General features: G+C 45.2%; 1 protein-coding gene across 2 annotated transcripts in view; it reads left to right on the forward strand.

The window, feature by feature from the left end:
* The first annotated feature begins 2,549 nt into the window (after positions 1-2,549).
* rap1gds1 (RAP1, GTP-GDP dissociation stimulator 1) overlaps positions 2,550-17,931 on the forward strand; it is a 97,642-nt gene continuing 82,260 nt past the window's right edge. The window contains exon 1 of one of the 2 annotated variants that reach the window (XM_038792786.1): positions 2,550-2,908. In XM_038792786.1, coding sequence (XP_038648714.1) covers positions 2,905-2,908 — 4 coding nt within the window. In that variant the 5' untranslated portion in view covers positions 2,550-2,904. The remainder of the gene's footprint in view (positions 2,909-17,931) is intronic. The other variant, XM_038792787.1, reaches the window with a different exon arrangement.

A 17,931-nucleotide genomic window follows, 5' to 3' on the forward strand; every position in this document is an offset into this window, starting at 1 on the left:
ACGAAGGACTCACGACATTTAAGACGTGCCACAGCAGACAAGGCTCCGGACCAAGTGCTGGAAAATGTGATGAGAGTAGACGGGAGCTTGATGGCCAGCGCGGAGACAATGGGCCAAAGGGCTACTTTCCGTGCTTGAAAATCTCTCTTGGAGGAACCTTACCAAAAATAAATGACAAAGTGTCAGTTCCGGTTCGAAAAACTGTGCGATTCCCTCACAATATTTCTCATGGAACTTTGAGCACCTTTGTCAATAAAAACCTGAGTGGGCCTGGATTACACCTTCATTCTGACAGGGCAGAGCCGGGCAGGACCTTCGAGCTCGGAAACAGCACCAAACAGACCAGGGCGCCATCTTTAAGGGTCACCCTGACCAGCGCTGTAGTCTAATGGCTCCCAGCCCACATCACGGAGGTTTCAGGAGTTCTCCCCCCCCCCCCCCGATATTCATCCTCAGCATCACCCCACAGCCCCCACCCACCACACAGACGATGGGGCTCCCACTGGAGTCTGACCCCGGCACTACCCCGTGGTATAGGTTGCAACCTGTACAAGGAAGCGGCGTGTGCCTCCACCTCCCTGGGGGGGGGGGGGGGGCAAACCTACCTCTGCGCTCCCCGAGAGATCCCCTTGACTGCCTCGCACCTGGCCAAACCTGTTGCAAATGACGCTGACAGGACGCCACACTGGCACCTGGATAATATTCTGTGAGGACTGAGGGTCTGGAGAAAGTGTTAACTAATGCCATGCTACTGTATTAAAATGTGTTTCCTGGGCTCCCACAAGGCAATTCGGACTACGGGGAGGACAAGGGGGTGAAAATTTCAAAATGCAATCACACCGGAGAGAATTGCATTTCTCATGGGCGGAGGGTGCGGGCCCTCCATGATCATCAATCCTCTGAGAGGAGGAGGAGGAATGTCTTCATTCAGAGGGTGGTGAACCTGTGGAATTCTCTACCACACAAAGCTGTGGAGGTCGAATCACTGAATATATTTAAGAAGGAAATAGATAGATTCCTAAACTCAGAGGGTGCGATCTTCCCAAAAGCGAACAAAGTCCCCAAGCGAGTGCGTTTCGCCGCGTGTTCCCTGGCACTCGTAGTGCTGAGAAACACATGGCTTTTTAAAAATAAATTTAGAGTAACCAATTCATTTTTTCCAATTAAGGGGCAATTTAGCGTGGCCAATCCACCTACCCTGCACATCTTTTTTGGGTTGTGGGGGCAAAACCCACGCAAACACGGGGAGAATGGGCAAACTCCACACGGACAGTGACCCAGAGCCGGGATCGAACCTGTTACCTTGGCGCGTGAGGGAGCAGTGATAACCACTGTGCTGCCCTAAACACATGGCTAGTCAACGACTCGTGTTGAATAAGGAGCCTGAATGGGGGACATGCGGCTGAGGCCGCACATAGCCCAGTTTATACATTGGGGAGCTCTGCTCGCCGGAACTACCTGTTGTAGCGAGAGATCGGGACGCCATTTATCCAATGTCCCCAAAAGAATCCCCAACCTCCCCCCCGTAGTGATCTGTATATATACAAGGGATCAATGTAGATGCAATACAACTTAGCAAGCACTATAGGGAGCACGGGAGAGGTATAAATAGAGAGAGACAGCAAGTTAGAGGGCACTTCACAGGAACGGCAGCTGGGAGCAGAACAGAGAGGTAGCTCAGATGTAACATAAGTTAAGCGCTGGAGAGAGAACAAACTCACAATAAAGCATCTACTTCAACTTTAAGACTACGAGCCTCATTCAGAGACAAGGAACAACACACCCCCAGCCCGAACGCAATATGGGAGGGTCCCCAGCCCACCCAACACCCACGCCGGGCAACCGTGGCCCAATCGTGCGCACCAGCACTGAGTCCGCAGCCGCCACCGGCTGTTCCCGACAGGCAAAACGGGGTTAGAACCACACCGTCAGGAACTCGGCCATGGGTGGACTCTGTCAATGCCTCCACCCCCACCACGTAGACCGCGCACGCGTGACTCTCCGGGGAAGGGACTGGATTTCGTCATTGACACCCATTCTTCGCCCCCGCGCCCTTGGCCATTTTGGCACGGAGAATCCAGCCCTTGTTGTGGATGATGCAGAGGTTTGGAAACCTTGGACAGGAGTGAATGACAGTCAGTGACAGGAGGGGCAGGATGGCGCCGCCTGCGGTTGCTGCAAGAATAGCCCCTCGCTGATCGACATCTCAGGCAGCCAATCACAGTGGGCGCTGAGCCGTGACGTCACAGTGAGATGCCCGGAAAGCGGCACAGGGAAAGAGGCGGGGCGAGCCGAGGAGCGCGGACCAATGGGGAGAGGTCCGACCCGTTAATCCCTACCCCACGCCCCCCCCCCCCGGGGGAGCCGAGGAGCGCGGACCAATGGGGAGAGGTCCGACCCCATAATCCCTCCCCCACCCCCCGCGCCAGTCAAGGGGGGGGCGGGCAGGCGCGTGAAGTCATCCTGATTGACGTGCGGGTCGACCGATCAGCGTGCGCGCCCGGCGATGAGATCAGCACGTCCGGGCTGACGGCGCACCAATGGGGCGCGAGCAGAGGCGGGGCCAGTTGCGGTGAGCTCCAGCGCAGCTTGGGCGGCGGAGGACGCGTGAGGGGAAACAGCGGCAGCGGAGCGACCACCGGTTCGGCGAGGCCTCCGCCTAACCCAACCTCCCCACAGTGTCCGGCTTCCAGTCTCAGAGCGAGCGGAAAGGTTCCCCCACCTCACTCCGGGCCTCCCACCCCGTCGCTGTGCCCTCACGGATCGGCGCCTTTGGCTAATTCGCTCGAGAGCCGAGGAGCGGGGGGGACCTCTTTCTCCGAAGCTGGGCGACCCTCCTCGGGTGGGGGAGGAGGAACCACAACAACCCGGCGGCGGCGGGGCCTCGCGCCGGAGCGGCGCGTCATGGGTAAGTGTCCGCGCGCCGCGTGCGGGGGGCGCGCCCCCACCACCTGCGCGCGCGAGGGCGGGCATGGCCGCGCGTACGCGAGAGCCGGTTACGCCCCCCCCCCCCCCCCCCCCCCTTACCCCGCGCCGGGGTGTTCCCGCCGCCCCCCGCACCGGGGTATTCCCGCCGCCCCCCCCCCCCCCCCCCCGCACCGGGGTTTTCCCGCCGCCCCCCCCCCCCCCGCACCGGGGTATTCCCGCCGCCCCCCCCCCCGCACCGGGTATTCCCGCCGCCCCCCCCCCCGCACCGGGGTATTCCCGCCCCCCCCCCCCCCGCACCGGGGTATTCCCCCCCCCCCCCCCCCCCCCGCACCGGGGTATTCCCGCCCCAGCGCCCCCTCCCGGGGAGGGAAGCAACGCGCGGCGTTGTAATCAGTAACATTGCAACAGTGGATCCACGCCGGTTCATGCGTCGAATTGTGCCCCCTTCCAAGCAGATGCTTTTAACTCAACCACTCGGCCCATCGAGGCCGTTCATTCAATGAGATCATAATACAATCCTCAACTCCACTTTCCCGCTTTAATCCCCATAACCCTTGATCCCTCCTTGATGAAAAATGTGGAGATGCCTGCTTTGGACTGGGGCTTTGTTTGGACTTTGTTTCAATGACTAGCTTTCGGAGCACTCGGGTGACAAAGGAGCAGTGCTCCGAAAGCTAGTATTTGAAATGAAAATCACTTATTGTCATGAGTAGGCTTCAAATGAAGTTACTGAAGTTCCGGCGCCTGTTCGGGGAGGCTGTTACGGGAATTGAACCGTGCTGTTGGCCTGCTTTCAAAGCCAGCGATTTAGCCCTGTGCTAAACAGCCCCTGTTTAAACAAGCATGTTGGACTTTAACCTGGTGTTGTAAGACTTATTACAATAAAAATGGCAGCCTTCAACATACTTGACGACCTCTACTGCCCTCTGCGGTAAAGAATTCCACAGATACACTACCCTCTGGGAGAAGAAATTCTTCCTCCGTCTCTTAAATGGGCGACTCCATTTTAAAAAAATTGTTCATGGGATGTGGGCTGTGCCACCATATATTGCCCTTGAAGGGCAGTTAAGAGTCAACCATATTGCTGTGGGTCTTAGAGTCACATGTGGCCAGACCAGGTAAGGATGGCAGATTTCCTTCCCTAAAGGACATTGGTGAACCAGATGGGTTTTTAACGACAATCAACAATGGTTTACTGGTCAGCATTGGACTTTTAATTCCAGATTTTTATTGATTTTAATTTTTACCATCTGCAGTGGCGGGATTTAAACCTGGGACCCCAGAGCAGTACTCTGGGTCTCTGGATCCAGTGACGATACCACTATGCCACTCCTGATCTGAGATTATTCCCTGTGGTCATAGACCATCTACCCTGTCAAGCCCCTAACGAATCCTAAATGTCTCAGTATGGTCACCTCTCATTCTTCTAAAGTCCAATGAGTGCAGGCCTAATCTTCTCAACCTCTCCTCATAAGAAATTACCTCCATACCTGCGGTCAACCTAGTGAACCTTCTCTGGCTGCCTTCAATGCCAGTATATCTTTCCTCCAATGAGGAAATAAAACTGTTCAGTTTTCCAGAGGTGGGTGTGGTCTAACTAGTGCCTTGCATACTTTTAGCAGGACTTTCCTATTTTTATACTTCACTCATTTGAAATGAAGGCCACCATTCCATTTGCTTTCGCTATTACCTGCTGAATTTGCATGCTAGCTTTTTGTGATTTATGTACGAGTATCCCCCAAATCCCCCTCTTGCAGTTTTCTGCAATCTTTCTCCATTATCCTTCTACCAAAGTGCATAACTTCACACTTTACTACAATATGTTCCATCTGCCAAGTTTTTGCCCACTTACCTATTCTATACCCCTCTGTAGACACTTTGCGTTATCCTCACTACTTGCCTTCCCTAGCGTGAGGATTGCTATCTCAACTGACGGTCTTGTTTTCTCCTTAAACTACCCGAGATCAAAATTTCAAAGTGTAATCTTGTGTAGTTGGATTAAATTTTCCCCAAGTGTTAAATCTCAATCTGAAGGAGCGTAGCAAAATGTAAGCATTACTTTGCTCTTGTTTCACCCTGCTCACCTGCAGTTATCTTTTACGACAACTGCCAGGATGAATGAACTCCACTTGCATTGTTTTGTCAAGCATTGAGAACAATTTTTGAAGATGAAGGTGTTCGAACTGGCCTTCAGAACCCCTTGCGGGGAGACCAACCAGAGGCCTGGTTCTGCTGTTATCTTGTAGGCAAGTACCCAGGTGTGTTTGTCACATAATGGAATCCATCTTGATGCTGTTCTCTTGGTCTACATTAAGTAGCTGCTTTGGCGAGATGTTCGTGCTTAAACTAGGTGTTTGAAGGAGAAGGACCGGCAAATCCAAAAACCACAGAATCCCAGGAAGCGACTAGAAATTTAGAAATGAGAACATCTTTATTCCTATTCAGCTGTGCATCAATGCACAAAGATAATTTGTGTTAATGAAGTTTGTGACGCAGCTGTGTGAAGGCACTGCTTGTATGGTTTCTATGTCACAATAACCGGAGAACGTGGATAAGAACAAGGTTGACCGACCTTGAGTGCAATTCTCCCATGACAAAATAGTTAGCAGCACTCAAAAACTCAACCCACTGGGGGCCGCAAGTGGTGCAGTGGTTTGCACTGGGACCACGGCGCTGAGGACCCGGGTTCGAATCCCGGCCCTGGATCACTGTCCTTGTGGAGTTTGCACAATTTCCCCGTGTCTGTGTGGGTTTCACCCCCACAAACCAAAGATGTGCAGGGTAGGTGGATTGGCGACGCTAAATTGCCCCCTTAATTGGAAAAAAAAATAGTGTACACGCAATTTAAAAAAAAACTCCAATCATAATGGACGCATGGCTGACGTGCCAGAGGGTATCTGCAAAATTGTATTCCAGGAAGGAGCTGTCGCTCTTAAGAAAGACACATGATGAGTTTTTAACATGTTACGCAGCTATTTCCTAATGTTAGAAATGGAGAGAACATTAACTATATGGCTGAGACTTTCCATTTCAATCTTCAGAGGGCCCGCCATGAGAATATTTCGTAGTTCTACATTTGAAGATTCTTAATTGTGCTTTCAGATAGTGGTACAAGACTCTAGTTTCTCGCTTATTAATTGTACGTTATATGTATCTGGAATTCTTTGTAAAATGTAACAAATGTTATTTTGAGCACAGTGCAGTTTTAACCGGGTGTCTCCTTTCCAAGACTAGTTCGGAAATGCAATAACTGACCTGTATTTCATGGTCGTGGCGCAATGATGCCACTGCCCATGAAAACAGTTGGCGTTAAAGTTCGGATGATCTCTGTGCATGGATACCCTCATTGCAGGCTAGGAAGCTGCATCACTGATGGCAATTTCTGCATTTCTATGTTTGCAAATTCCAGATATCTGTCAGTTTCAGGAGCATTATAACTGCAGCTGGCTGGTGATTTTGCATTGTTTACCACTGCAAAATTCAGGCCAGTGCATTCTTCCAAATACTCCTTCCTGGCAAAGAACAGTTCATGAAAAATTAACTGGAACTATTTTAAAAGCCATATCTGCTGCAGTCCTGAGACATTAAGGCATTCTGTGCCCTACTGCAGCGATGTAAAACAAATGCATCGGTATTTTCCATTCATCTAAGCTGTAGACTACCACTACATAAGCATAAAACATTACACAAGATCATGGACTTTTAAAAAAAATTGATGGGATGTGAGTGTTGCTGCTAAGTATTTGTTGCCCATCCCTAATTGCCCTTGAGAAGGTGATTGTATGTCTGAAAGGACCATTCCCAAATTTCATTAGGTTGCACAAAAGCAAAAAGTAAACTTATTGTGGAAGTCAGCCATGATATTTCCCACACTATATCATCATAGTAGTTGTTTTCTTAAATATTCCATTCTGCTCTACAGGCATTCCAAATGCATTGAGTGGTTTTAAGCATAAATTTGTGGTAAATTGTATGTTCCAGTCAGGTTTGCACATTCTGGAATTTAATCACATTTCAGTATAAGTAAATTATTTTTCCTGATAATACACAATAGACATGAATGTGCCCTGGTCCTAAACAAGTTAAATGTTGCATTTAATCAATATTTTTTGAGCTGAAAGCAGTTTAATGCATCACTGATCCACTATTCTGCCATATGGATCCGGCCGCAGTTGCAAAAGGTAGTGAAATGAGGGATGAAGATAGATGTGGGAGAAAAAGGAATAGTGGAAAATAGATCTCCAGTAAGATCAATAAGCTGACAAATTTGGGCCGATCGCCAGTCATGTTATGACTTGGCTGTTTCTACTCTATACTTAGTATTCTGTTTATCTGGCAGCACTGTGCAGGTCTGGAAGGGAATTTGGAGCACAGCTGGTCAGATCTTCCATTTTGATATTTTAAAAATAAAAGGAAATAATGACACTGGCCAATTTTAGCCTTTAAAATTTCCATCCCAGCTTTAAAAATGCTAGTATCCTCAGGAAAAATCCTACAGCTACATATGCTGAACTGTATTTTGCCGAGTAATCCACATTAAGGCACAAAATGTGTTTGATCATGCTTTTCATTCAGGATATGGCATGACAAGTAGTCTTTCAGTGAATCGCTTGGCTGCTGAAGCAGAAGTGAAATTAGTGAAAGAACACGAGAAGGCTGCATTATTGCACACAGGGTGAGCTGAAGCCGTGATGATCTGTTGAATTGTTGACAAAATGTTATTTCACTAGTTTCTCCCCTGATTATCTCCCTCCCTTTAAGCCACTATTGTGACACCATTGTTCAGCAGAGAGGAAGGTAACTTTTCAGTAGTAATGAAGATTGTTGACATGAGATCCAAGGTGAAATGGTTGTTGAAATATGTAAATGCACATTCTGTTTCTGACCCTTGCAATGCAAGCTTGAATTTTCAAATTTAATTTGTGCCTTTTATGGCAAAGTAACTGAAATCATTTGGAGCTTGGCAAAAGGTTTAAGATAACATTGGACCAGTCTCTTTTACTTAGAAACTTTACCTGACAGATTTTTAAAAGAAATCAAGGTTCACTTCTAACATAAGATGGCTACTTTCTTCTATTTAACACATTGGTTCAGAATATTTCCCAAGTGCTTCCCTCACATTAGGAGATTGGGAAGGGAAATGAGGATTGCTCCTGTATTCTGGTGCAAAGGGTAGTGCAAGATTGTTTAATGGTAATGCCAGGCAGCTATTCACACACAGGGTAGTGAAAATATGGAACTCTTATCAAAAAGCAGAGTTATTAAATTTCAAAACTGAGATTTTTTGTTAGGCAACGGTTTTAAGGAATCAAGGCAAGTCAGTGAAGTTAAGATGAGGATCAGTCATATTTGTTAATATATTGTGTTTAGTGTACCAGTTTTACTTGTACTTCTACAAAATTCAAGTTTAGGTATCCTATCCCATTACAATTGAGTAAAATATTGTGAATGTAATAAATTGCAGTAATGTTATTGAAAACCCCTGGTTTAAAATACATACATGCAGCATGTCTGCTAAAGCTATAATTAAAGATTTGTAAAAGGTGAGGTGATCATTTATTCCAACCATTTACTTGGTTACAGATAAAGAGCTAATAGAATCATGTTTTGATTTCTGATATTCCCTGGAGTATATATAATTTTAGGGAATGGTGTTCAGCTAAGCAGGGCATGGAATGTAGTGGGATGTAGATGATGTAATTAATGAGAGGAGCCAGGTCTGTCTGGTTTTGCACTCTGTTAACGGATTTTAAGTTGAACAGCCGTTTTGCCAAATGCTGTTTGGTTGAGCAGAAGTGTACAGGGTCTGCTCTTGAAAGGATCTCTCTTTTTAAAAGTCCTGATACAGCTATGCAAGAAACCTGTTTTGTTAATTCTATTTATAAGTGGCATTTGAACTGTTGTATTGCTTAATTAAAATTAGTGGCAGGGATAGATTGTGCGTTACAACTGTTTATGTGGTGGCTTCCGTGCTTAAATTTAAATCTTTTTTACCATAAAAGGCACCTACTGGTCAGAGTCACCACTCTTGGGATAAAGTATCCTTTCCTTACAGTTTGACAAATAGAAAAATAGTTTGGTGTTCTTGTCCGGCATCCTAACAAATGTGGACTGGTCCGGTATTGGCATTACTGGTGAGGTGACCCAAATTAATTTAATGTAGAATTGTGTATTTTTATTGCCATAGCTATGCTAACATACCTATAAAGGACATAAGGCTTAAAATACGGTTTCATGGACAGTTGGGTGAAAGTTCCCAGTAAGCACAGAGCTTTCCCAGCTTGATGGAGAGCCTTCAAGTATCCAGTAAATTAAATAATTGACACTTCGATGCAAAGACCGGAGTGTGTTAGTAGATGAAAATGAATTGTTTTCTATCATTGTCTCCTCCATATTTTGCTTATGGCAATTTGTGAATTGCCGCTAATAATTCAGAGTTCCATCGTGTTGACAAAATGTGGCTCAATGTTTTGTCTTTTTGTGTAAAATATTATATCTAGTTCATTTTTGCAGTTTTTCCCCGAAACTCTGCCAATGTTACTGTCATTTTCAATGATTGTGATTCAGTGACCGTTTATTTGATCAGATTATTAATAAATAATACATTAGGGCAGACATAAGGGATCTCATCCTTGAATGTTACTGAAGAGAGAGAGAGACATGGATCCGAACCTTTTCGTTTGCACTTGTTAAAGCAACCACCAGAATGTTTTTTTTATCGGACCTTTCTGTGTATGATTTTGACTTTCACAGTACAAATAGCTACTCTGAGTACTTAATTGACTGTAAAGTTCTTTGGAATATCCTGGTATTGTTAAAAGTGGGATATAAATGCAAGGTTTTACATGGCGCCAGTTATATATTGCTGAGCAGACGTTTCAACAAACTTGTATTAAGAATTGCAATTTGGTGTCCGTATGTGCAATTTTAAATTGAACTAAAAAAAATGAGGGGAAACATTTAATTATGTAACATTGTATATTAATGACCAATAAAACTTGATGAATGTTACAGAAAATGTTGATGGCAACCATAATGTATATCATTGTTGGTGCTTTAAAAAAGAAAATTCGTTTTTTTCCCAATTAAGGGGAAATTTTAGCGTGGCCAATCCACCTACCCTGCAAATCCTTTTGAGTTGTGGGGGTAAGACCCACGCAGACACTGGGAAAATGTGTAAACTCCACACGGACAGTGGCCCGGGGCTGGGATCGAACTCGGGTCCTTGGCACCGTGAGGCAGCAGTGCAAACCAATGCTGCCCTCTCAGTGCTTAATAACGAAAGTCTGCTCCTAAGCACAACTGGCGATTTGTATTACTTTGCAAAATTATTAAAAGGGAGATGTAGATCTGGGGTATCTAATTGTAGTAGAGTGCACTCATTTTTATAATGCCTTGGTAGCAATTGAGCATTTGGTACATGATTGAAGCTTGGTATCAAAAATGGTCTGTGGGGCAGATTAACAACTGAAGAAATGATATTCGTTGTTCTCTCAGCAGTGAACTATTCCCATAAAGAAGCTTGTTTATGCTTCCCAAAATCTGCTGCCACATACATGAGCTTATAAAATGCAATGAATAGGGTGGCACAGTGGTTGGCGCTTGACCCACGTTCAATCCTGGCCCCAGGTCACTGTCTGTGTGGATTTTGCACATTCTCCTTGTGTCTGCGTGGATCTCGCCCCCACAACCCAAAGATGTGCAGGGTAGGTGGTTTGCCCATGTTAAATTGTCCCTTAACAATAATTTTTTTTTGCGTGAGGGAATTTTCATAATCAGACTAGAGACCTGCCTGAGTTATCTGTTGGTCTTTGTGCCTATTGCTTTTGTGGCCTTGATTATTTTTTTTCCCTAGTTCCTTATGCTGCCAAAGATATCTTGTGAATATATTGCAACAGTGTTGCACTGTTACATAATAATTGATCGATGTAAGTTGCCATATTTCCAGTGATCATGCTACAATTTGTAATTTTTTACAGTATTATAAGTTACCAAGGAAACTGCTTGCTGCCAAGTTATCCAAACCCACACAGTTTACTGTGAAGGTGTTGGCACAATTGATAGGAATCTGGATTGTTTGAAATCCCAGGTAATGGGGAATAATTGATGCTGTTTTGCTCAGCTCACTTGTACAGTTTCAAAGAGGGTTACTTTTTAAGTGTTCATTTATATGCGAGAGCAAACCAGGAACTCAAAATTGATTATCTTTAAAATCAGTGTGACCTTGTTATTAATTTGCCTTTTAATACGTGCTGTAGCTGTTTTTCCATTCAAAAGAAATGATTTTTACAACCACAGGACATCCCAAACAGATTTACAGCCAATGGAAGCACTTTTGAATTTGGTCACTGTTGTAATGTAGGCAACACGGCAGCAATTTCTGTACAGCAAGGTCCTCCAAATAATAATGGCTAGCTAAACTGTTTTAATGCTACTGTATAATGTTAGTATTCTTAAAAATCTTGTGTTTTAGGAATGTATTAATTTATGGAGCCTTTGATTCATTAAGGTCCAAATGAATGTTCAATGGCAGAACAGTTCAAACATCTTGTGAACCAATTACATTTCTTTTCCTCACTCTGATTCTCTAGCACTTTTATGATGTAACCTGAGGTCATAATTTGTGTTCAATGTTATGATCCCATAGAGACCAATAGCTTTTAAAAAAGTGCTTAAATTCTTAGTGACTGGAAGGACATCACAACAAGATTTAAATAAACAAACTAAAAGCAACCTTGTCTAAATACTAAAATACATAAAATACTGCTGATGCTTGAATCTGAAAGAACAGATGCTGGAAAGATTCGGCAGGTCTGGCAGCATCTGGAGGGAGAGAACACAGTATTCTGAATAGTCGGACTGAATTTTCAACTCCTTTCTATCTGAGTTTTTCCAGCATTCTCGGTTCTCGTCTAAATACTATTCAGTAGACAACCTATGCTCTAAGATACAAAAATCATTCCACATTTAACTTGTAAACGACTGAAAGTTCCATTCCATAGGTTAACTTAGGTTTTTCCATCAGTGGGCAGTTCATTCTCAGGGACCAGGTCCAAGCTATTCTCAGCTGCTGATGGATTCCTTTTTTCATTTCCCAATCCGAGAGTTTCTGATCCCCAAACTGGGTTTTGCAATTGGGGGGGGGCTGTAGATGCCTCCATCTAGCCAAAGCTATGTAAATCATCCAGCCCCATTTAAATCCTCTCAATGTTGGTCACTTTAAGTATGAGTTTTTACCTGTGTGGTGAAAAATAGAGACTCACTGTTTTTGTGTGTGTCTCGCTTTCTCTCTCTGATTCTTGAAGACTAACTATGTCATAGAACAAAGAACATTACAGCGCAGTACAGGCCCTTCGGCCCACAATGTTGCACCGTCCTGTGAAACCCTTCTAAAGTCCCTCTACACTATTCCCTTATCGTCCATATGCCTATCCAATGACCATTTGAATGCGTTTAGTGTTGGCGAGTCCACTACTGTTGCAGGCAGGGCATTCCGCGCCCTTACTACTCTCTGAGTAAAGAACCTACCTCTGACATCTGTCCTATATCTATCTCCCCTCAATTTAAAGCTATGTCACCTCGTGCTGGACATCACCATCCGTGGAAAAAGGCTCTCGATGTCCACCCTATCTAATCCTCTTATCATCTTGTATGCCTCAATTAAGTCCCCTCTTAACCTTCTCTCTAATGTCTGTGGGGTTCAGGGATCTTTGAGAAAACCTGCAGTCCAACCTACAGTGCCTTTCTATAGATTTCTACTTTCCCATACCTTATTTCTATGGCAGCATGAGTCGCTTGGGCCATGTATCCAGGGAGAAATGATAATTAGCTACCCCTTAACGCCCCCTTACCTTCCCCCAATTTTATTTTATCTTAAGATAGCTTGAAGTAACTATTTACAAAACCTGACATTCCTGATTCCTGGATTAACCTTGTGAGAGCTAATCTTCATGAATTATACAGGATTCTGAGAGGGTTTAACAGTGGGAAAGAAATTATCTTTCCTTTGCGAGAGATCAGAACTGGAACATGGCTTAAGCATAAGGGGTTCCCCATTTAAGGCAGATTGTTTTTTGAGAGTCTATGGAATTCTCTTTCCCCGGGGAGGGCGATACATTTTTGACTAACAAAACAGTTAAAGGGTGTTTTGGTGGAGGGGGGGAGGGGGGGGGGGGGGGCGTAGAAGAGAGCCAGAATGTGGAGTTGAGGCTATAATTACATGCCAATGATCTTGAATGGTGGAACAGGCCCAGTGGGATGAATGGCCTAATCAACTTATTTGTAATGTAGATTCCAGCCTCAACTTCCCTTTCTTGGACAGTAGTCTGATTGGCCTCCAGTGATGTGCTTTCCAGAATCTTTGGCAGTCACCTTTTGCTTTAAATCAATTCTTGTCACTTCAAAAACTAACATTGTCCCAGACTTGACCCATGCAGTCTCTCAATTTACTATCTTGTCCAGAGCCTTTAAACATATTATTTCCAAATTTTTCCTATTTTAAAAAATATATATATTTTAATTAAAATTTACATTTTTACACTACAAGAGATGGATGAAACTTACCCCACCCCCATTCTATCCGTTGACGGCTTCAAACAGGTGTGGGATCAGGCTGATGAATTGCCCCCACACTTTATGGAAGCCATCATCTGACCCTCGGATGGTGTATCTGATCTTCTCCGGATAGAAAAATTCCAATAGGTCTGACAGCTTTTTGTCCTTAATTATCTTAGTGCAACCAGTGAAGCTTTCTCTTCTCTCTGCAGCATAGATCCCTCTAGACTTTTTCATAGATACAACTTTGATTCTCACCTGTCTAATCCACAAACTGCCCAAATCTATTTTTAATAAAATTTTAAAGAAATTTGAATCCATTGTTTTTTGGCCCTGTGAACAACACCGCCACCTTACTGGAAGCTCTAACTGAAGCTGATTATTTAAAACCTTGGTGTCCTTAGAATCCCTACAGTGCAGAAGGAGGCCATTCGGCCCATCGCGTCTGCCCCAATCCTCCCGCCTAGCCCTGTAACCTCACCTAACCTGCACGTCTTTTGACTGGGAGGAAACCCCCACAGACGCTGAGAACGTCCAAACTTCACACAGGCAGTCACCCAAGGCTGGAATTGAACCTGGAGCTGAGGCAGCAGTGCTAATTGCCATAATTCTGAGGCAAGCCAGAACTTAGATTGTAACTTCCATAATTTCAACATCACTAAAATCACTTACTTTCAGTATCACTGTATCTTGTTTCCATCTGTTCCGAACCCTCATGGTTACTGAAACCCTTGTTCACTTTTTTTTGTCACTGATTCGACTCTGTAAGCTCCAAAGCACTACTTAAAAAAACATTTTAATTTATATTTGTACAGAAAATATAAGAGTGCACTGGAAATATATTGGAACAAGAGGCATGTAGAATCCAAATAATCGGTTCTGACAACCATACCATAAACTATATACAGGCTAACCCCATTGTATTAAAATGTTTTAGGGGCATGATCATGGCAACAGACGCATAACACATTGGTCGCTATGGCAGCATAAATAGGTTCTTCCCTTCTCTCGACCCCCCCTTAACCACTCTTTTCCCCGAATTCTGGGTGTTGCCTCCGAGCCTCTTTCTCTCACTTCTCTCTCCAGAATGCCGGTGGTCCAGTACCTGACAAGTTTGAGGCAGGACCAGAACATGCCTTGTCACCGTTCACATTTCTCTTCCACCTCCAGGAAGAACCTGCTCATGCATGTCCTGGTCAAGTGTGCTCTGTGCACTACCTTTAGCTGCATTATGCTCATCCCTGCGCATGAGGAAGTGGAGTTCACCCTATGGAGTGTTTCGCTCCAGTGTCCTCTCCCGATCTCCATGTCCAGCTCCTCCTTCCACTTTTCCTCAGTTGTAGGTATTTGGATTTGTTTACTACTGGGTCCACCAAGTTCTGATCTGGATCGCCCTGCATGTCCCCTTGTTCTGGGGTTGTGGTTTCCTTTCCTGACTTGCTGAGCTGGTTCGACGGCATTTCAGTCGGTTGGGTATTAATTGGGGTGAAGCTGGGGGTTTTGTGGTATTTTTGTGTCCGTTTAAAAAAAAAATCATTTACGGATGTGGGCGTCACCCAGTGACAATGAAAGAACGGTGATATATTTCCAAGTCAGGGTGGTGAGTGACTTGAAGGGGCACCTCCAGTTGGTGGGTCCCCAGGTTTCTGCTGCTTCTAGATGGTACCGATCGTGGGTTTGGAAGGTGTTATCTAAGGAACCTTGGTGAGTTACTGCAGTGCATCTTGTAGATGGTACACACAGCTGCCACTGTTCGTCAGTGGTGGTAGAGGGTTTGAGTTTGTGTGGAAGGGGGAGCAATCAAGTGGGCTGCTTTGTCCTGGATGGTGTTGAGCTTCTTGAGCGTTGTTGGAGCTACACTCATTCAGGCAAATGGAGAGTATTCCATTCCACTCCTGACTTGTACCTTAAAGATGGTGGACAGGCTTTTTGGGGGGGGGGTCAGGTGAATTACTCGTTGGAGGATTCCTAGCCTTTGACCTGCCCAGGTAGCCATAGTATTAGATCCTCTCTTGTAGGAGATGGTCATTGCCTGGCACTTGTGTGACGTGACTAACTTGCCACTTGTCAGTCCAAGCCTGGAAATTGTCCAGGACTTGCTGAATTTGGACATGGACTGCTTCATTATCTGAGGAGTCACGAATGGTGCTGAATATTGTGAAGTAATCCGCAAACATCCCCACTTCTGACCTTATGATGGAAGGGAGGTCATTGATGAAGCAGCTGAAGATGGTTGGGCCTAGCACACTACCCTGAGCAACTCCTGCAGTGATGTTCTGGAGTTGAGATGATTGACCTCCAACCATCACAACCATCTTCCTTTGTGCCAGGTTTGATTCCAGCCAGCAGAGTTTTCCCCCTGAGAGAGTTTAGCTCGGGCTCCTTGATGCCGCACTCGGTCAAATGCTGCCTTGATGTCAAGGGCAGTCACTGTCACATCACCTCTGGCATTCAGCTCTTTTGTTCATGTTTGAAGCAAGGATGTAATGAGTACTGTTGGAGCTTTGACGTGTTTAAAGGGCCTAGTAAAAAGTTCCCAAGAGAGCCAACTTCGGTGCAACCGCTCAGCTCATGGCTGCTGCCGGAAGTCGCCAATGCACTACTTATTGGATTCTTGACCTGCACTGTTGCAACTTTGGCACAGTGGTTAGCACTGCTGCCTCACTGCACCAGGGACCCAGGTTTAATTTCAACCTTGGGTCACTGGAGTTTCTTTTTAATAAATGCTTTTTTCCAATTAAGGGGTAATTTAATGTGGCCAATTGACCTACCCTGCACATCTTTTTAGGTTGGGGTAAGACCCACGCAGACATAGGGAGAATGTGCAAACTCCACACGGACAGTGATCATGGGCCAGGATTGAACCTGGGTCCTCGGCGCTGTGAGACAGCAGTGCTATCTCTGTCGGTGTGGAGTTTGTACATTCTCCCATGTCTGCGTGGGTTTCTTCCGGGTGCTCCAGTTTCCTCCCACTATCCAAGGATGTGCAAGCTAGATTATGGGGTTGGAGGGGAAGTGGGCCTAGGTAGGGTGCTCTTTCAAAGGGTCGGTACAGACTTATAGAACGATACAGCGCAGTACAGGCCCTTCGGCCCTTGATGTTGCACCGACATGGAAAAAAAGCTAAAGGCCATCTAACCTACACTATGCCCTTATCATCCATATGCTTATCCAATAAATTTTTAAATGCCCTCAATGTTGGCGAGTTCACTACTGTTGCAGGTAGGGCATTCCACGGCCTCACCACTCTTTGCGTAAAAAACCCACCTCTGACCTCTGTCCTATATCTATTACCCCTCAATTTAAGGCTATGTCCCCTCGTGCTAGCCACCTCCATCCGCGGGAGAAGGCTCTCGCTGTCCACCCTATCTAACCCTCTGATCATTTTGTATGCCTCTATTAAGTCACCTCTTAACCTTCTTCTCTCTAACGAAAACAACCTCAAGTCCATCAGCCTTTCCTCATAAGATCTTCCCTCCATACCAGGCAACATCCTGGTAAATCTCCTTTGCACCCGTTCTAAAGCTTCCACGTCCTTCCTATAATGAGGCGACCAGAACTGTACGCAATACTCCAAATGCGGCCGTACTAGAGTTTTGTACAACTGCAACATGACCTCATGGCTCCGGAACTCAATCCCTCTACCAATAAAGGCCAACACACCATAGGCCTTCTTCACAACCCTATCAACCTGGGTGGCAACTTTCAGGGATCTATGTACATGGACACCGAGATCCCTCTGCACATCCACACTACTTGTGGGTCGAATGGCCTCCTTCTGCACTGTAGGGATTCAAACATGGACAAAAATCCTACCCACGCTTCACATTCTTCGTGCTAAATTCTTCTTGCCTACTGTTTTTGCCGGACTACACTGGCTTCCTGTTCCCCAGCACACCAAATGTTTAAATCCTCATTCTTTGCAAGTGGCCTCAGTCCACCTAATTCTGTAACCCCTCTTCAGCTTTTTACAGTCCAGTCCTTTGACTGGTTATCATGCACTTCCTCTTATGTCCTGCTGTCTGGAATTATTTTCCTAAGCCTCTCTGACACTGCATTTTTCTCTTTTTAAAGAAAACCCCACCCAAGTCTTCAGTCACCGCATAAGAATTTCTACATGTAGTACTAACGCGGATAAGTTCTTAGTCATCCAAAGGTATTTTGCTAAGTGCTACGCAAGTGTGACTACCATATGAAAATCACACTGTTTACATATGATTTGATCATATGCCATTATCTTAAAATGAAATTGATATTAAAAAATCACTGCAGTTTTACTTCTACCTTTAAACAAGTGATGATTCAACAAATCAATATCCTTGCAAAGCGTGATTGAACAGCATTGCGAAATGCTGATGCAAACGGAAAAGGATGTGCATCACAAAACGTAGTGCAAAAAGTCTGCAGAAAGCTGATTCCAAATTAAGTTCTCAACTTTTTTTAAAGGAA

The sequence above is a fragment of the Scyliorhinus canicula genome, chromosome 3, assembly GCF_902713615.1.
Source record: "Scyliorhinus canicula chromosome 3, sScyCan1.1, whole genome shotgun sequence".
In the NCBI taxonomy this organism is placed as follows: Eukaryota; Metazoa; Chordata; class Chondrichthyes; order Carcharhiniformes; family Scyliorhinidae; genus Scyliorhinus; species Scyliorhinus canicula.